The sequence below is a fragment of the Sesamum indicum genome, linkage group LG8 (genome assembly GCF_026168435.1).
Source record: "Sesamum indicum cultivar Baizhima isolate 11 linkage group LG8, ASM2616843v1, whole genome shotgun sequence".
NCBI lineage: Eukaryota > Viridiplantae > Streptophyta > Magnoliopsida > Lamiales > Pedaliaceae > Sesamum > Sesamum indicum.
The window spans coordinates 2,588,574-2,609,838 of record NC_142664.1 but is presented as its reverse complement, the minus strand read 5'-3'; the positions used below and the strand labels follow the sequence as shown (position 1 = coordinate 2,609,838).

The 21,265-nt window shown below is 40.7% G+C and overlaps 3 protein-coding genes across 3 annotated transcripts; 1 reads left to right on the top strand and 2 right to left on the bottom strand.

The window, feature by feature from the left end:
- Positions 1-261: 261 nt before the first annotated feature.
- On the bottom strand, positions 262-809 carry LOC105167460 (uncharacterized). Its single transcript, XM_011087200.3, has 2 exons — positions 533-809; positions 262-450 (listed from the first exon to the last, which is right to left on the bottom strand). The coding sequence occupies exons 1-2, from the start codon at positions 656-658 to the stop codon at positions 376-378; spliced, it is 201 nt and encodes a 66-aa protein (XP_011085502.1). The 5' UTR covers positions 659-809; the 3' UTR covers positions 262-375.
- Positions 810-2,815: 2,006 nt separating this feature from the next.
- LOC105167581 (uncharacterized) lies at positions 2,816-3,655 on the top strand. Its single transcript, XM_011087354.1, has one exon. The coding sequence runs from the start codon at positions 2,816-2,818 to the stop codon at positions 3,653-3,655; it is 840 nt and encodes a 279-aa protein (XP_011085656.1).
- An 11,960-nt stretch (positions 3,656-15,615) lies between these two features.
- On the bottom strand, positions 15,616-17,908 carry LOC105167580 (short-chain dehydrogenase/reductase ARMGADRAFT_1018421). Its single transcript, XM_088883215.1, has 5 exons — positions 17,611-17,908; positions 17,270-17,525; positions 17,062-17,155; positions 16,845-16,956; positions 15,616-16,089 (listed from the first exon to the last, which is right to left on the bottom strand). The coding sequence occupies exons 1-5, from the start codon at positions 17,748-17,750 to the stop codon at positions 15,891-15,893; spliced, it is 801 nt and encodes a 266-aa protein (XP_088739341.1). The 5' UTR covers positions 17,751-17,908; the 3' UTR covers positions 15,616-15,890.
- Positions 17,909-21,265: the final 3,357 nt, after the last annotated feature.

Genomic DNA, 21,265 nt, shown 5'->3' with positions numbered 1-21,265 from the left:
GTATCAAAAATACTTGAAAAAAAAAAAGTTGTAGTATTTATTTATTTTAATGTATAGTTATTGTTTTTGAATTTCTTAGATATAAATTGTCCAACTATTGAATGCATCTAAATAAATTACATTTTAAATAAAAAATTTTGGAGTGACAACATAGATCATATATATATTACATAAATTATAATATTTGAGTTATACGTTTTTGAGGACATTTATGGTGAAAAGTAAATGCAATGAGATGTAGAGAGACGAGATTATGTGGGCAAAATATATTTATTTGATCAAATATAGAACTTCAATTCATGAAGCCAAGATCTTAAACGAAACATGAGCAACAAGAAGTTAAAAAAAAAAGAGGGTAATGGATGGCATGAGGTCTCATTTGTTGATGCGGGTTGCATCTTTGACGGCATCAACTGCACCTTGTGCCTTAGCCTGCATCTGCTCTCCAGCCTAAACAAAAATATTTGAGCACCAGTGCATGTTAGAAATACCAAAACCAGAGAGAGAGAGAGAGAGAGTTGTTGATGATAACCTGCTGCATTGATTCCTTGGCAGATTGGGCAGCATTCCCAGCCTTCTCCATCATCTGGCTGCCCTTTTCCTGTGCTTGGCCTTGTGCCTGCCCAGCTTTGTAGCTCATGTCCTGTGAACTATCCATATTCAAACACAAATTAACAAACCGGTTTGTATATCTATCAAAACACAAAAGTATTAATTGCTCTGGTGAGAAGTGCAGGTATTTATAGCATTTGCGGTTCCCTATTCTCCTATTCCCCCTCACCCCCTTAATTATTGCTATCTCTTACTTTGATTCAGTCTTCATCCCCTCATAAACATCTAAATATAAGGCCTCACAATCACAACTATTCATAATTACAATTTGCTTTTATATAATAATGTATTTTCAAATATATATATATAGAAATAAGAGGACCCAATCTCCAATTCAGGGTTTTTTTTTAATTTTTTCGGATTTTTCATAATTAATTTTAGATTATTCAGAAAGATGATAGTTTAATAGCTTATTTACTTTGTATTTGATTTTATATTGTGTTTATTTTTATAAGGGATAAAATGTGTAATTGACAAAATTACCCTATAATACAACAAAAATATTCACATCACAAAATATACAACTTTTCTAGATACTTAAAACTTTTTTATATATACATCTTATATCTATATCATTTCCCTCCTCACCACCTGATGGGTATACATATATCACCTCTATAAAAAGACTGAAACGCCCTTCATTAAGGGCATTATGGTCATTTCCGCGACCAGGATCCGCGTGTTTTGCAGCGGGCGGGTCGCAGAGGACCCGACCCGGGTCGCATAGACTAACGGAAGACCCGGACAATGACGACCGTTCGATCAGAATGTGAACCAGCAAGATAAGGCCACGTGGCCTAGTATTTGCCGTACAACTGTGTACTATAAATAGACCCCGATACGCCATAAATGAGGTAACTGTTATGCATTAATTGAGATCGAACTTTGAGATCGCATACATTTCACTCGATCAACCTAACTTGAGCGTCGGAGGGTCATTGTCGGGGACGTGCCCGACGAGCTCACGGTTCGTGTTTTTATTCTCAGGAGACCCAAAAATCTGGTTCGGAAGAGTTAATCCTTCAACGGTGAGATCGTCACAGGAGATCGAATAATTCGACCCGGATCAGTTGGCGCCGTCTGTTGGAACATCTTAGAATTCTTTATTATGGAAGGTTCATCGAGGAGAAATGATGCGGAAGAGGAGACGCCCAGGAAGGGAACAGGTGCCACCATTCAAATCACTCCTGACGAGTTGCAAAGAATGATAGAGGAGGCAAGCCGAAAAGCAATTGTGGAATACGAAAGGAGAACAGCGACCCCCCTGGTCAAGGAAACTGCTAGAAGGCAGTTATTCGAAAATGTGGAACCATTAAGAGAATCAAGGGTGCAAGGTGAACAAGAACATTGCAGCAAGCGACCGGCGTCGTCCGATGCAGGTTCTAGCAGCCACGGACGCGCGAAAAGAAGGGAGCCGGTGATATCCCGGGCCGAAGTAGAAAGTGTAGGCAAACAGATACACAACTTGAATAAGCAGATCGACGAGTTGAAGAAGCGAGGGGAGATCGTCTCGCAAAACAAAAATTCCCCTTTCTGTAACGACATCCTCATTCAAACAGTCGAGCCAGGGTTCAGGGTCCCCGACCTGAGGAGATATGATGGGATGAGAGACCCGCAGGAGCATGTGGCTGCCTTTGAAATGGTAATGAACCTTTACGGACAATCAGCCCCAATAATGGCAAAACTGTTTGCGACCACACTCACGGGGAAAGCTCAAGAGTGGTTCACAAACCTGCCTCGAGCAAGCATTGAATCCTACGAGCAGCTCGTACAAAAGTTCAACTTCCATTTTGCGAGCAAGAAGAAGCAGAAGAGGTCCGCCACACATCTCTTCAATATCCGGCAGAGAGAGGATGAAACTTTGAAAAATTTCATGGGCCGGTTCAACAACGAAACCCTGGAGGTGCAAGAGTTAAGGATTGACATGCTCGTGAGCATCCTCATTCACGGGCTCAGGAAGAGCTCCTTCGCATCCGCCCTCGCACGAGATCCGCCCGTCGATGTTGAGCAATTGATGGCGCTAGCACAGAAATATATCGACGAAGAGGAGATGAACGCGATGAAAGACTCAGAATGAAGGGAGCGAGAGTACATCCCTAGGCGACCTCAAGAGGGCAAGGGAGGAGGAAATGACAAGCCTAAAACAGAGAAACGGAAGAAACCCAAGTATATTCCGAAGTACCACAATTACACTCCTTTAGCCATGTCTCGAGAGAAGGCCCTGATGATAGTAGAGAATACCGATGTGCTGAAGTGGCCAAGACACACGAGATACACCCCCTCCAAGAAAACTTCTAACAAATACTGCCGTTTCCACCGGGAGAGGGGACACAATACAGAGGAATGCTATCAGCTGAAGGATGAGATTGAAAGGCTTGTTAGGCAGGGGCATTTCCGAGATCGCGTGCCCCCAAATTGTAAAATCGGTGGGGAAGGATGGAGGAGCAGATCGAGAAGTCGTGATCGCGACAGAAACCCTGGCCCATCAAAAACCGACAGGGCCCCGATGGGCGGCAACAACGCTCCCACCAAGGGCGTTATATACACGATCGCGGGAGGACCGACCGCGGGAGATTCGAGCCGAACACGAAAGAGATGCGCTCGAGCGACCGGCTTGGTTCGAGAAAAGGAATTCGTGCTGAAGGTGGAGGACGAAGAGGCTATCTCATTCAACAGTTCGGACAGATTGGAGGAGGGTGGAGAACAGAACGACCCCATGGTCGTCAAGCTGGATATTGCGAACTTCACCGTTCACAAAGTGTTGATTGATAGCGGGAGCTCAGCGGACATCATCTTCAAAAATGTGGTGGATCGGATGGGGCTGGAGAACGCGAGGCTTGAACCCGTAAAAACCCCGTTAGTGGGCTTCGGGGGAAGTGAAGTGGCCTCACTGGGGACGATTGAGCTGCCAGTGTCCATGGGAGAGGAGCCAAAAAGAAAAACTTTGATGGTCAAATTCTTGGTGGTGGATACTCCTTTCACATACAACGTCATAATGGGTCGGCGGGAACTGAACTCATTCCGGGCGGTCATCTCCACGTAACATATGAAGATGAAGTTCCCTACCGAATATGGAATCGGGGAAGTGTCATGCGACCAAAAGGAGGCTCGGAAATGCTACAACTTGTCGATAAAAGGAGAGCCCAGGTCGAAGAAGCAGAAAGTTAGGGAGGACGCGGAGCCCCGACCGTATGAAGCCGAACACATGAAGCCCAGTGAGGAATATAAGGCTATACGGCTCGCAACAGAGGATCCCAGCAAAACGACCCGGATAGGGTCCAGCATGAACGAGGGAGAGATGGCCATGATTGACTTCCTGCGAAAGAACGCGGACATGTTCGCATGGAGTCCATCGAATTTCACCGGAATCAACCCGGAGGTCATTGTACACCGATTGAATGTGGACCCGATGGCTCGACCTGTGCAACAAAGGAAGAGGACTTTTAGTAGCAACAAGAACGAAGCTATCAGGTAAGAGGTCGAGAAGCTGCTGAAAGCCGGATATGTATCGGAAGTCCAGTACACGAATTGGCTTTCCAATGTAGTACTTGTCCCGAAATCTTCAGGAAAATGGCGAATGTGCGTAGATTTCACGGACCTAAACAAGGCCTGCCCGAAAGACCCGTACCCACTACCTCGGATCGATACCATGGTGGATTCGACCGCGGGATTCGAGCTCTTCTCAATGATGGATGCATACCAAGGATATCACCAGATCCAAATGGCAGAGGAGGATAGAGACAAAACTTCTTTCGTCACAGATAAGGGGATTTATTGCTACAACATGATGCCGTTCGGACTAAAGAACGCGGGTGAGACCTACCAACGTTTGGTTAATAAGATGTTCGGTGATTTGCTCGGAAAAACCATGGAGGTATATGTCGATGACATGCTGGTCAAGAGTAAGAGATCACAGGACCACATCAAAGATCTCTCTCAGGCGTTCAGCATAATGAGGTCGCATGGAATGAAGCTCAATCCGGACAAATGTACCTTTGGAGTGACAGGGGGAAAGTTTTTGGGATACATGATCAACGAACGTGGAATAGAGGCGAACCCAGAAAAAAATCAAGCTATAATGGGTCTGAGATCGCTCAATTCGATCAAAGAGGTGCAGAAGCTTACGGGAAAGATCGCATCCTTAAGCAGATTTATATCTCGCTCGGCGGACAGGAGCTTGCCGTTTTTTAAGGTCTTAAGGAAACCTAAAAACTTCACGTGGACACCAGAATGCGAGCAGGCTCTGCAGGAGTTGAAGGAACACCTCACAAAGCCTCCACTGCTCGCGAACCCGAAGGAAGGGGAGACTTTATTCTTATACCTAGGGGTGTCCGGTCTATTGGTAAGGGAAGAGGCCATCAATCAAAATCCGGTCTATTATGTCAGCAAAATGCTCCAGGGGGCCGAATCACGATATTCGGAGATGGAAAAACTCGCCCTCGCCTTAGTTGTAACAACTCAAAAATTGCGACCATATTTCCAATCGCACAAAGTGGTGGTACTGACGAACCACCCTCTCAAACATGTGATGTCACGACCCGAAGCTTCCGGGAGACTAATTAAGTGGGCAGTAGAATTGGGACAGCACGACATTGAGTATCAGCCCAGAACGGCCCAGAAAGCGCAGGTGCTAGCGGATTTCGTGACAGAATTAATCGGCGATCAGAAAAGGCCCGGAACGGTCGAACAGCCTTGTTCGAAATGGATGCTGCATGTCGATGGGTCATCCAACGCGAATAATGGAGGAGCAGGCATATTGATCCAAGGACTCGAGGGAGTCGAGATAGAAGTGGCTGCTCGCCTATCATTCCCAGTGACAAACAATGAGGCGGAATACGAGGCATTGGTATTAGGACTGGAGCTCGCATATGAGGCAGGTGCTCGAGATCTGGAGGTTTTTACCGACTCACAGCTGATCGCTATGCAGATCGAAGGAGCATACGAGACGAGAGAGAGAACAATGACACAGTATAAAGAAATCGTGCAGCGGTTGATGGGAAAGTTTGGTAGATGTTCCGTTTCGCAAGTTCCCCGAGCAGAAAACGACAAGGCGGACGCTCTGTCAAAATTTGGAGCGGCGATGGATGGAATTCGGGATCGAAAAATCACAGCCTTAGTACGCGAGCAGTCGGCCCTCGCGAGTAGAACAGAAGTCCAGGTCGTCTCAGCGGCGGGGTCTTGGATGAACGAAATCGTAAGGTATCTCGAGGACGGTACCTTGCCTAGCGACCCGGTGGCAGCAAAAAGAGTCAAATTTCGGGCTGCTCGATTCACACTGTTGGAGAGCCAGCTATACAAAAGGACGGTGGATGGCCCTCTCCTGAAATGCTTGGATGAAGAGAGAGCCATGTACGTGATGCGTGAAATACATGAAGGAAGCTGTGGCAATCATTCAGGGGCGAGATCGCTAGCTCAGAAAGTGATGCGACAGGGGTATTTGTGGCCCACCCTAGTCGAAGATTCAAAGAACTTGGTGAGAAAATGTGAAAGCTGCCAGAAGTATGCCTCCTTAATACATCAACCCGCGACCCCAATGGAACCGATCAAGATAGCATGCCCGTTCGACCAGTGGGGAATTGACATCGTAGGACCCTTTCCACCCGCGCAAGCTCAGAAGAAGTTCATTATCATGGCGGTCGAATATTTCTCCAAGTGGGTCGAAGCGGAAGCGGTAGCCAAAATATCTGAGAAGGAAGTCATCAACTTCATCTGCAAGAACATCATATGCAGATTTGGCATACCCCGGATACTGATATCTGATAATGGCACGCAGTTCCAAGGCAGGAAGATCACGGATTGGTGCAAGGAGCTAAAGATCGCACAACACTTTACGGCAGTCGCGAACCCTCAGGCGAACGGACAGACCGAGGTGACGAATCGGACAATCTTGCAACACTTGAAGACGCACCTCGACAGCAAGGGATCGTGGGTTGACGAGCTGCCCGGGGTCTTGTGGGCTTACCGCACAACGCCGCGAACCGCTACGGGCGAGACCCCTTTCTGCCTAGTATACGGGACCGAAGCCATCATTCCGGCGGAGATCGGGGAGGAATCGCAGAGAGTCATGCAATATGAACCCGAGACGAATCGAATCGAACGAAATTTCGACCTCACCGTCATTGAAGAAAAGAGGGAGGCTGCATACACTCGAATTTTACACCACAAGGGCCTAATGATGAAGAGTCACAATCGCAGAATTCGATCACGCCAATTGCAGGTGGGAGATCTCGTCCTGAAGAAAGTGGAGGTCTCAAAACACGTGGAAAAATTGGAGCCGCCCTGGGAGGGCCCTTACAAAGTGATCGAGATCAGAAAGAAGGGCATGCATAGATTGCAAGACATGCAAGGTCGCGAATTACCACGCCCTTGGAACATACAGAACTTGAAGAAGTTCTATGCCTGAAACAAGGAGCCTGTGAAAGGCCATCAACTGACGGATCGAACAAGGAGCCTGTGAAAGGCCATCAACTGAGGGATCGAACAGGGAGCCTATGAAAGGCCATCAACTGACGGATCGAACAAGGAGCCTGTGAAAGGCCATCAACGAGGAGATCGAACATGGAGCCTGTGAAAGGTCATCAAACGAACAGGTTGAACAACGAAAGACCCACCAGCAGAGAAACTGTACGCGAAGATTTCTAGCAGATTACCAATTGTATATTTCTAAGGTTAGGAAGATTGTATTCATGTTAAACATTGCGTTGTTAAGCATTTGTACCCACTGCAATTTACCCAAAGGGATTCATAAAACCGTATTTGTTTTCGTGCATATATCCGTGTATGTATTTACCTGTCTTTATTATCGCTCGTTGCTTGAATCTTCTAAGTACAAAACGCGAACTGAAAAAGACGCACTCGAGCAAAATGCAAACTGAAAAAGACGCGTCCAAATGGCGATTTGAAAAATACGCACTCAAGCAAAACGCGAACTGAAAAAGACGCGTCCAAAGTGCGATCTGAAAAAGACGCATTCAAGCAAAACGCGAACTGAAAAAGACGCGTCCAAAATGCGATCTGGAAAAGACGCGCTCAAGCAAAACGCGAACTGAAAAAGACGCGTCCAAATGGCGATCTGAAAAAGACGCACTCAAGCAAAACACGAACTGAAAAAGACGCGTCCAAAGTGCGATTTGAAAAAGACGCACTCAAGCAAAACGCGAACTGAAAAAGACGCACTCAAGCAAAGCGCGAACTGAAAAAGACGCGTCCAAAATGCGATCTGGAAAAGACGCGCTCAAGCAAAACGCGAACTGAAAAAAGACGCGTCCAACATGCGAAATGAAAAAGACGCATTAATGTCACACGTGAACTAAAAGAACGGTTGAAAAGAGGCAAGTTTCATACGATTGGAAAGACATGCAAGGGGCAAATAAAGAAGCAAAATATGCGAGCTGCCAAAAGTTTATATTAACAAAGTATCACATACAGGGGTCGTAAAAAATCCTCACCCCGACGTCCTGTTTACAAAAAATGATGTTTCTAAGAATCTCTAGGATTTACATTTTGATCAGTCAGCTCAAATCCAATTACAAAAATAGATCGGGATTGATCAGGCATCAGCTTCCGCCTCCAGCTCGTCCCTCAGGACCATAAATTCGTCATCTTTCAGCTCAGGATCCGGGGGAAGGGGTTGGAGGTCGCCATCAAGCGAGATGTCTAATTTGCTGCGGTCAAAAGACTCGCTAAATCCGCCAAGCTTTTCGACCTGAGACAAGCAGGTCTCATAGCCGGTGGCGAACGAGTCCGCAGACTTGATCTCGAGTGCGGTCGTGAAAGTGTCGGTCTTCAGAAAGTCGCGAACCGCTGACATCCTAGAGCCGGCCAAGATGCGTTGATGCTCTTCGATCGGAATGCGGCCGGCTTGGCCCTCCTCCACCCCGCGTTTGCGGCCCTCCTCGAGTCCAGCCTCACGTCCGGCCTCGAATGCCTCTTTCTTGGCCTCCGATAGAGCCACTTCGTGCTCAAAACGGAGGATCTCTTTATCCTTCTTGGAAGCATCGAGCTCGGCTCGCAGCTTTTGGACCTCGTCACTCAAAGCCAGCAGATTATCCTCCTGTTTACGCTCTTCCTCGTCTCGCTCGGCCAATTGAGCCTTAAGATTCTGCACCTTTTGGTCAGATTGAATGAAACTCCTCCGGTAGTGGGTGCATTTGAGACTCAGGCTCCGGACGAAGGTCATGACCTGCAAGGTCGAAGACAGCGAATAAGAAGAACGAACTGACGGAAAATAGAGATTGATCAGCTGAGGTGTACCTGGACCAGGGAATGAGCCGCGAACTCCTCGAGCCGAATGGGGCTGTTCGTCACCAGCGCCCCTTGATCGCGAACGGAAACAAAGGAGTTATATACAACAAAAGTATCATTTCCTGCTTCGCCATAAAGGGACGAGCTCGACATGTCATCCCATTCCGGGGGCGGCACGTTACCGCGAAGAGCCGCCCGACTCTCTTCCCAGCATGAAGCGAGCTGCGCCACTCGCAAAAACTTATCCCGATCTTCTTCAGCTCCCGTCTTGTCTGCGGCTTCCTTAGCCATCCTACTTAGCACACGCGGGCCTTGCGATTTGGGAGGAGGGAGGTGAGAAGGCTCTGCAGGCTCCTCGCCCTTGCCTTTGTCGCTAGGTCCCAACTTGGATTTAGAACCGTGTCCCTTCTTCGGGGAGGATCGTTTCCTCTTCTTGGATCCTTCCTCGGAAGGACCTTGGTTCCCCTGGTCGACTCCCTGGTCACCACTAGCCTCGTCCAAATTCAATTCTAGCTCTGAGGAGTTGTAGCCGAGGTGACCATGGGCTGAAGGCATCTCCTCGCTGTCGACCGGAATAGGCTGCTGAACAGCCGGGTCCACAACCGCCAAAGCTTTCGAGGGAACTGGGGCAGGCAGGTTAGGATCCGAAGAGCCTGCGACCCCTTTTCCTTTCTTCGTTGCATCCGAAGGGCCTGCGATCTCCCCCCCCCCCCCCTTTCTCGCCTTATTCTGAGATGCGGTCCTCCGCAAAGCCGTGCGCGAGCTCATGATTATACTATCTGCAGAAAGAGAAGTGAGTACGCGCAAGCATGACAACAGCCCCGATAATAGAACCGAAAGGAGAATCACCTAGAGACTCTTCGATATGAAGGGACGCTGGAGAGAGCCCAGATAATTGCAAAACCTTCTCAGTGAGAAGCTTCTTGGGATCGTACTTATAGAACGTTAAGCTCCTTATCTGATCGCCCTCCAGCCCCCCTCCACTTATATTCGGGGCAGGTTTATACTTGGTCCACTCATTTCTAAAGGGCCAGACACCTCTAGGAGGTCGAACAAAAATGTAGCGATCTAACCAAGCTCCTATGTTCGACTTCAGGGTGCTTAAATACCCGCAATCGGGCTTGGCCGAGAGATAGAAAAAACCTCGACTACCAGATCGCTTCAAAGTGGTGAAAGAATACAAACTCCAAAAATTGTCAAAACTGGGTTCTAAGCCTAGAAATTGCATCATCACCACAAAAAGAACGATATGAGTGACAGAGTTAGGAGAGAGCTGCATAGGGCATAGCCCCAACTTTTTCAAAATTGCGGCTACCGGAGGAGCCAAAGGAAATCGTAACCCGGCATCAAGGTGTTTGATAGAAAATGCGCTAAAACCCTCGGGAGGGCGATGCATGCGATCGAAAGTAGCAGGGATGACAACGTCAAAATTGGAGGGTATATGGTATTTCTCCCTAATCTTATGGACATGAGTTCTAACTTTGCTAACTACAGCCTCCCAAGGGTTCTTGGCGAGTCGGTCTTGGAATTTTGCAAGGACAGAAGGGCCAGCCTGCTCGTCATTGAGTTTTTCGGCATGAAGCTTCTTATTTCTTTAGGGGGAGGCAGAATATGACCCGTGAGAAGACCTAGACACCGACCCAGACCCTGACCCTGACGATGAGCCAGACCCAGACTTAGAAGAAGACCCAGACCTAGAGGACTCAGACCCAGACTCGGAGTCGGTCGAAGAGGACTCAGAGCCAGGTCGCGACTTAGAATTCGAGCTAGAGCGAGGAGGCATCGTACCTTTAAGCAAGATGGCTCTGGAAGCAGCAGATCGAATGCGAACTTGAAATCAGGAGTCCTGGTCGCTCGAGGTTTATGCGTGCGGTAGGTTGGGTGTTCAAACGGATGGCGTATTTATAAGCAGACCGCTCTGGGGAAACGCACCTAAGATTGACCGAGGGGATTCCGCCACGTGTGGGCGATCAACGGACGCGACGGTTCGACTTCCTCAAAGGCAACGAACTTGCACTTTGAAAAAGTGGGGGAGTAATGATGGGTATACATATATCACCCCTATAAAAAGACTGAAACGCCCTTCATTAAGGGCATTATGGTCATTTTCGCGACCAGAATCCGCGTGTTTTGCAGCGGGCGGGTCGCAGAGGACCCGACCCGAGTCGCATAAACTAACGGAAGACCCAGACAATGACGACCGTTCGATCAGAATGTGAACCAGCAAGATAAGGCCACGTGGCCCAGTATTTGCCGTACAACTGTGTACTATAAATAGACTCCGATACGCCATAAATGAGGTAACTGTTATGCATTAATTGAGATCGAACTTTGAGATCGCATACATTTCACTCGATCAACCTAACTTGAGCGTCGGAGGGTCATTGTCGGGGACGTGCCCGACGAGCTCACGGTTCGTGGTTTTATTCTCAGGAGACCCAAAAATCTGGTTTGGAAGAGTTAATCCTTCAACGGTGAGATCGTCACAGGAGATCGAATAATTCGACCCGGATCACCACCATATTCACCTTCATAAGAAAATCATATTTATTAATATATAAATATATATCTAACTTGTACAAATTATTAAAATTTTAACATCAAAAGAAATTTTTTATTCCATAATTTAAATTGGAAAAAATCCAGAGACCCCCCCTGTGATAATAGGAATGTTCAAAAACCCCCCTATGAAAATTAAAGTATCAAATACACCCCCTATGATATAAAATAAAGTTCAAAAAACCCCCTCCGTACAAAAATTGGGCTACACGCGCTTTGACTGCGATTTTTCTATAAAAATATATTTTTTTTTGACATTTTTGCCCTTCTCTCACATTTAACATATAATATAATATATATGTATTTAAGAATTAAATATTATTTTATATAATAATTATTTAATTAAAATATGATATATTTCTATTAATAATAAAATATTTTTTTATATAATAAAATATTATTTTAATTAAATTAAAATTAATTTTATATATAATTTTTTTAAAAAAAAAGCAGCGGCGGCGTCGTCGCCGCCGCTGCTGAAGAGGAGGGCCGGCGCCCTCCTCACCATGGGCGACGGCCGTCGCCCAACGCAGCAAGGGCGACGGCCGTCGCCCATCATCTGGGCGACGCGGTCGCCCATCCAGCGAGGGCGACCGCGTCGCCCTCCATTTCTGGGCGACGCCGGCCGCCCAGATCTGGGCGGCCGGCGTCGCCCAAATGGGCGCCGGGGGAGGGAAGGGGGGGGGGGGGAGGATAGGGGAGGGGGGAGGGAAGGGGGGGTTTGAAGGTGGAAGGGGTAGGGGAGGGGGGAAGAAGATGGAGGTGGGGAAGAAGATGGAGGTGGGGGTGGGCCCGGTGGGGGTTGGGGGTTTGGGGGGTGGGAGGTGGGGGTGGGGGGAATGGGGTATGATTATTATTTTTTAATTTTTTTTATAAATTATAATTATATGTATTATAAATATATGTTAAAAATTATAAATTAAAATAATTATATATTAATAAGCCTAGTTGACCGGTTTGACTAGAAGTGTATTTTAGTCATTGTTTCTAAAAAAATAGATTCAAATTGACCAGGGGGCTGTGTGATTATTTATTGGTAACCTAGGGGTGATTTTTGATATTAAAAATTTCATAGGGGGGTTTTTGATATTTTGTTATATCACAGGGGGCAAAATGGATTTAACTCAATTTAAATTTATAACAAATACTTATTAAAATTAATAATAATTTTTATTTATAAGTATTACAAAATTGTAATTAATTAAATAATCATAGCTGATTATCTACAAAAAAAGGGCCACTAAACGTCATCTGGTTGGGAAATTCAAATCAAATAAGGGGGTGTTTTTCGAACAATTAAATTTTAATAAGACACAACTGGGATATAAGCATGGTACACGAGTGCAATCAACCCCAAATCCAGATCATTACTGGGCCAATCACACAAATCACGGGCTGCATTACAAAAACAATAAACAAAAACTAGAGATGGGTATGGGTTCGAGTCTAAATTCTAAATTACCTACGGGTATAGATTTTAAATAGGTAAAATTTAATACTCGAAAAAAATAAAATTATCTATTATTTAAAACCATTGAATTCGTAAATATCTACTAGATTTTTACTTGTCATCTAAAATTCTTAAATTCTTTTACGTATTGATACTTTGAGAAAAAACTGTTAGAGTTTTTTCATCTTTATTTTCATAGTGACAACTCTAAATTGAATTTTTGATTAAAATTAATTTAAACATAAAGTGATAAGTCAAGCTCGACTAATATATGAAACTAATAAAATTTATCGAATAAATAAGATTCAATAAATATTGTATGAGTAAAATATATAAGCAATGATTATGAGTATTTAATAAATTTGGATCTAAATAGAATAATACCCACCCATGATAATGGCTAATTTTAATTGTAGCTCAAGTATCCTAAATCAAAATAAAACTTAGTCACATAGGTCTGGATATGATTGGTTGGAGGCTTCGAGAAAACCGGTAGTTGAAATAGTTCAAACACTGGACAGGGTCCGCCTGCTGTGCCCACCACTCTCCCTCATCCAATGTCTCATCACCAAACACATTTTCCAGAACAAATGTTGCTGCCTATGAAATATCATATACTAATAAATCAGTGGTCGCTGAATTTGGTAAAATTAGAAAAAAAATGATTTTTTTATTATAGTTAATTATTATAATTAAAATAAAAAATTAAAGTGAATATAATTAATTAAAAATTATGCAATGATTATTAGTCGTTATTTTTATAAATTAATTTAAGCCAAATATTAGATACAACTAAAAAGCTTGACAAATATTTTGACTATTGTAAAATCATAACCCATATAAAATAAATGCATTGGTCATTAACTTGAAGATATAAAATAAAATCAAAATAGCACTTTAAAATAATATTTTTGTATATACGTAAAAGTATCCATGAAAATTACTAAGAGGAATTGAGCTAAATGTTGACCATGTGAGTGGTTGTGCTAATCATATTCCACTCTAGCTCTTGCTTATTTTAACTACTTTCATATAAAATAACAAAAATTTATTTTTTCATAACGGACTAAATTAATAACATTAGAATTTTACATTATAATGAATTGATCATATAATTCTCGATGGGGAGTAAGAACCTAGTAAGGGCCAAACAAGAAAATTTGTGAAAATTAATAATTGAGGAAGACTCACAATCGACGAGAAATGATTCGAGCGTCCAAGATCTGTCGTCATAAAACAAAAAAGACTTACAAAGTCTTTGTTACTAGAAAAAAAATGATTATTGACTATAATTTTAATAATTATGAATTAAAAATTTTGGACCGAACTATCCTACACGTGTTCATGGGTTAATGCATATGAGGAAGTATATTTTCACTCTTATAATAACTAAAAAAATATTTAATCTATAATAAATTAATTAAAAATAAATATGAATTTTTCAATCAAAGTTTTATTAATATGAATAAAAATTATTTATTTAAAAACATAAGAGATATAATTCCTCAAATTACATAACCATTAATCACGCAATTTTTCAGAAGGACGGTATACTTATCCCCGCAAAGTAAAACCGGTGGATGTTGCGTTGCATCGATCAAACCTATTGTTTGATAGGAAAAAGCTATAAAGTACCGAATTTCTTGCAACACATATATATTTGTAGGCACGTGATTGTCAGATCATGAAAAGGGGCCTACACAAATGACGGCTCTGGATGAAAATATCGCAGCAAACACATCTGGTAGCTGTTGAGTTCACATTAACAGTCCATCAACAGCAGTGTCCCCAGAAAGATGAAACACAATTTCATTACACGACAAAACCAAGCAACACAGATATATATATATCATATAATAATATGCTCGGAAAATGGTCCAATCAGTTCAATATCTTCAAGTGAAGAAAAAGAAAGCAATTTGTGGTCGTGTGTACACAATTGGAACACGAAAGCAATCCTCTTTCCTTAATTCCCCCATGTGTTTACGTATCTTTTGGTCTATGGGGGTCGACTTATTTTCGATGATGTAAAGGAGAAATTAGATTGGAACAGGACATAACATGTTAAACCTGCCTCCAAGAATTAATCATGCCAGTGCATACGTGGGTGCCAAAATTAATAGGCTTGTCGATCGAGTTGAGTTAGTGATTTTTAATACAAGAGAAATCTGACACATTTTATTGTGTCCCAAATCTTTTTTAAAGAGAGAACTTTTTATATTTGAAGTACGTGTATCCAAATGAATGGCCGATGACTTTTGTGATATTTATAAGGGTTGAGATTTATTATTGAGAAATGACTTTTAAAATTGGTTGGATTTTGAATGTGCGCTAGATCATTGGTATTTTTAGTTTTGTAACTTACTCCACACATTTAATTCTTTTTTTGACGAATTTAGTTCTAAACATCTCATATTTTGTCCTTTCTTGGCAAATTTCATCATATATTCACAATTTTAATTTTAAGGACTCATACTTTTTTTTTTTGTTTTTTTGTTTATATGGTAATGGACTAATACTTACGGACCAAAAATTAAATTTATTACAGCGTGAAAATGGGAAAAAAAATTGTCAATACAAGATTAAATTGGTTAAAAAGAACCAAATATGATATGTTCAGGACTAAATTCGTCAAAAATGGCTATATGTGTGAATGAAGTGAGTTACATAATCAAAAATACTAACGACCTAAAATTATAAGATCAAAAATATAATTTTGCTAGTGGAAAGTTTAAAATAATCCATTTCACTTAATTAATCTACCATCTATAATTTTGAAGATAATAGTATTACTCAGTACATTCATTAATGTCATTGCATAAAATTCTTACAAAAGGAACTAACCAAGAGTGGAACCGATATACATCAATCATCAAACCAATCGAAATCTTGGAATCTCAGATAATCACAAGCATAGTACGTAGATGCTAAGAAACTTACAACTTGAACCTGATTGAATTAAGGGGAAGAATATTACAATATTATCCATAACAACCTGCAGGAATGATATATATATATATATATTTCAAAAGGGGGAGCTGCTGCTGCTGGGGCGAACATCGATCTCCTGAGTCCAGGCCGACCGGTCCTGGACGTGCAGAAGCCAATAAGTCTGAGCCACCGCGTCCGGGTCCATCCACCCGTCCCCTCTTCTGCCGTGCTGTCCTTCCCCAGCTGAAGAAGAAGAAGAACATCTTTGCTGTGAAGTTGATGCTGTAATCCACCTGTCAAGTTTCTTTAACAATTAAAAAAACCAAAATCGTGTCCGTCATAAATTTTGGTTCTAACTCGTGTTTTTATGTCTGAATTCAAAATTTGATCATTTGAGCAAATTACATAATAAGTACAATAGCACTTCAAATTTTATCAAGGTGTGATCAATACTAAGTATAATCAGAAGCAAAAGAAAGTTAAAAGGTGCATCTTTTGAAACCCTAATTTTGATACATACTAAATTTCTATTATGCATTAGCCATGATGTGGATTTATTTTATTACATAAATAAAATGTAAGTATTAAACAATATATGTGACGCCACGCGCGTATTTAGATACAAGAAGATTCTAATAAAAATTATATTAAATAAAAATATAACAATATTAAAATACAGACATGCATATATGTGAATATGCGATATACAATATTAGACGTTTATGTAAAAAATTTCAAAAGTACATATGTGTACATATATATATATATATATTTATATATCCCTTTTTCTCTACTTTTGAAACATTATAATAATAATAATAGTAATAATAAAAGAATAATTTAAAAGTAAAACCAAACAAAGGCGAAGATTCTGGGAATCTAATGGATCTAGAATCTTCCAATTGTAGGCAATTAGATTCACTTTTTTCTTGTAATAATTGACAAATTTGGAGGAAAAAATCTAGGAATGGCAATGTTGGATTTAAGTCGGGTTTATTAAAACTCAGGACCAATCCAATAAGAAATTCGAGGACAGGACGTGATAAACCTAGGTGTGCCGATGATGCCGTCGATGATGACATGCGCCACGTGTACTCCCAGAGGCTGGAACTCACTCGCCAGGCATTGTGATAATGCTCTCATTGCGAACTTCCCGCAACCTTTTAACAGTTGGCGTTAATTATTATCATAACTTCGTACAACATCCTATGATTAATTAATTAATTAAGGGCTAATAATGAAGATTAGGAGAGTTAATTGCATACAGATGTCGGAAAACCCCGGAATGCCGTTAAGCGAGGCAGAGCAGCCCGTGAAGAGAATCGTCCCCCTCCCTCTCTCCACCATCCCTGGAAGCACCTGCATTAATTAATCATTTTTTATTAATTAATCCCGCTAGTTAATTAGCTTTCTATATTTAGAAACTCAACTGATTGGGAGTTGCTAAAAATAGAAACTAGCTAGTAATGAGACCTGTTGTGCGCAGTGGAAGGCGCCGACGGCCGCGACGGCGAGGGACTTCTCGAAATGCTCGAGGCGGATGTCGGCGAAGCTGGTGGGGCTCCATGACGGCGGGTGGTGGGCGTTGTAGACTAGAACCTCGACGAAGCCGAGAGAGAGAACCCCCTCGAACGCCTCCTTGATGCTCCGGGATTCGGAGCAGTCGATCCGGATCGCGAATACTTGGGCTTTCTCTTCTCGTGCGATCTCATCCGCAAATCTCGATAACCTACCTGTCCTAGATTCAGAGAAAATTAAAGAAAAAGAGAAAATAAATAATTTTAATGGGATAATTTTAATTAATTAATATATACTGGCCTAGGTCGCGAGCGAGGATGGCGACGGTGTAGCCTTCGTGCGCGAATTTGCGGGCGATGGAGCGGCCGAGCTTGGGGCCGACGCCGACAATGGCGGCGATGCCTTTGGGCGAGGCGGAGCTCGCCATGCTGCGCATCTTTAGGCAAAACTTTGAAGCAAGAAGGTATGTGTGTATATGTATATGGTGCGAGGAGTTAATTAATTAAGCAGATGTTGAAATCTGTTTGTTGATTTTGTGTGTTTTGGAAGAGGGAGTTGATGTTATTATTCATTTGGTTCAAGAAAAGACAAGGTCAGTATCAAAGTGCAGACGCTTTTGTAATTGCTATTTATTAAGGTTCGTTTATTTGAATTATTTAAGTTAAATAATTCAATCTATCTAAATCAAAAATATTAATTTGTATTGGGCCCTATGATATAAATGTCGAATCCTTATAATACAAAGTAAACACCTTATAAACAAACGTATATTGAATAGTTTACTCAACCTAATAGTGAAATGTAAGTTGAATTTAGAGAATACTTACTTATCACTCCAAAAGCAGCCTTCTTTTTACGTTGACCAAGTGAATCAAACACTCAACTAATTACACAATTAAATATGTCAGAATTATAAAATTTACGGAACTAAATATATCAACATTATCCAATTTACAGGATTAAATGCATCTTTTCAAAAGATAAAAAATCATTAATGCAACACACTTATCACCCAGACGGGTCAATGCTTTGGATTCAGCCCTTCTTCTCAATTACATCGACCTTGTCTCAGTTCATGTCTAATTGACACCTAGGGAGAACCCAGCCTTTCATCATTGAATTCATTATCATCTTTTGGTAGCAGCATCTGGAGCAAGAACTGGTAGTTTCCCATGGTCCAGGGTCCTTCGTTCCCTCTTAAGTAGATAGGCCGGTCTATTTCGCTCAACTAAAAAGCTTTGACGGAAGTCCCATATCTGAGTCGCCGGAGATGCAAGTCTCCCATTGGTTCGAAGAAAACCAGAAATGTGTGGGATCTTTCATCAATAGCTATTCATTGTAGTCTTTGGGATTGGACAATTGGATTTAAAAAAAAAAAATCAATTACATCATAATTTATTTTTTCAGACCACAAATATAATTTATTTTTTCTATGATGGTCTTATATATTTTTAATTTGTTGTGTAGATTGACTAGAGTGGAACTGATAATTGATTTGTTTTGTTTGTGTGGAGAAGAAGGAATTAAAAGAGGTGCATGTACATGAACATGAACATGAACATGATTTTGTTGTTTGTCCCGCAATATCGGTTTCTGGGTTATAGTGCTTCCTGGAGGAGGGGCAGCCTCATACACATACTGCTGTACTCCTCATCATTTTGATAATTTGACTTCAATTCCTGCCCTTTTATGTATTATTATCATTTTTTTATTTTCTTTTTCTTTTTGCAAAATACACAAATGTAAGCATGTGTTTTTCAAAATCATAAATACATCCCTATCTTTGAAGCAAATCTTACACAAAAAGACAGGTCAAAACATTTGCAGCCCTTAAAAATTATGATAAATATTCTGATTATAGGTAAAATCATAATTAATATTTTAAAAAATATATTAACATTGTCTTGTTGTATTCTGCACTCATGTACCTATTTTGTCCTAATTTACTACAATTGACACGGAGAATTGTGGTTTGGTGTAAAGTCAATTTCATAATTACATTCTGCTATCAACATCCCAACTTTAAAAGTTGTCCGAATCCTACCATTATACCCCAATATTTGAGAAATAAATAGAGACAACTGAACATTTAATTCTGGTTTTCAAGACTCCGTATGTGATTTCTAGGAAAAAACAGACACTTGGCTGGATCGGAGAAGAGTCAGCTCATAGCTCTTTTCTTGTTTAAAAATTAAATAAAAAGAAACGATTAGCATAGCCCTTCCCTTTAAACGTGATTGTAATTAATTTAAAATGTATGATTTGAACCATAACTACTACACAAGATGCATGGTGAGTCCGACAGAGTGGAGTGGAAATGTCAAGTGAATTAAGATCATTTCTCATAATCAAGTCATAATTCCACTGTAATAACTGCGTAATTCAATCCCATATAGTTAGTCCTCCATTCACATTCAGGCATGAGTATTCTTTTCTATTTTTTTTCTATTTTCAAGATTACCCCGTCGCCCAGATGACTTTACTAAATCTTAACCACTAATTTTAAAGATACTATTATACCAGTGCACAAGATTTTCATTCTTAGGGTTTCACAATTTTCTCACTTATTTCTGTATATTCGATATCATTTACGAGGAGGACTAAATCCAATTTTACGTCAAAATCATTATCATGGAATCTTCTACGTCAATTATAAACAGACATGATTTTCTCTATGGAAAACGATTTTCATAGGTAATTTATTCTAATTTTACTAATAAAAAATCAAATTCAAATTGGTTTGATCTAATATATGTAACTCTTTCTTTTACAAAACTTAAGTAGTTGCACGGCTGATGAACTTTGGAGACACTATAAAAAAAAATGAATTTTCGTTATACTATAAATGATCACAACTTAAAAATTGAATTAAATCAATTTTATTAACCACAATTGAATAAAATCATAGCAAAAATTTAATTTTTTTTTTATCACGATTAATCAATATTCACCATGGCTTTAAGTCATAGCCAAAATATTTGCCATGATTAATATTTGGCTACACTTGCAAAAATAATCGTTAATAACAGTTGCGAAGCCGTGGTTGATCTATATTTATCACGATTTTCTTCTTTTAATTATAGTAATTAAGTGTAGCAAAAAATTGTATTTTTTCAGAGTTGAAGAATGAAGAATATATATATATATAGATATAGTAAATGAGAAACAGAGAATGAGTGATGATTGGGATTTCAATACAAATGATTGGGGAGCATCTTTATTATTACAAGTTGTTGATTGTTGCCTTGTTTCTGAATTGGTCGTTGAGAGGGCCCAAAAATTTCCCTATTTTCCTGTGTGGGAGGCCCTAGTCACATGCAATTTCTGGTGCAAAAATAATATATATGTTTTTCTAGTTCAATTATCACTATGGAGTCTGGGGCTCAAAATTTAGATTGTGATTGTTTGGCATCTCTTGTCGTTTCAGTGGAATAATATTAATATGGAGAAAATAAAGAAAAAAAAACTTAAATGTGTTGAAAATTGAAGTAAAAAAATAATAACGATAACAAACTCTCTCTATTTTTTGCGAAATTATAAAAATCACTCTTGACAGTTAAAAAACACGCACACTATGTTTGGTTTCATTTTTGACTTGTTTTGGTGTGTTCTGTGGAAATAGAGAAAGAAAAACAAAGATAAATAAGTATGTGTTAGAGATGGTACAGTAAAACCTCTATAAATTAATAACCTTGGGACCATGAAATTTTATTAATTTAGAGAGATATTAATTTATCGATAAATTAATATTTTATTAATTAAAAGAAAGACTTTTTAAATTCAACAAATTTAGTACATATGTATTAAAAATAAATAAATTCATATATGTTTCATTGATTATATTCATGCATCAATCAATTCTTTGTAACTAATTGAATATATTTATGTATAATATCAATTCATTGTGTACAATTAACTATTATATTCATAGACGCATGTATCAATTCATTG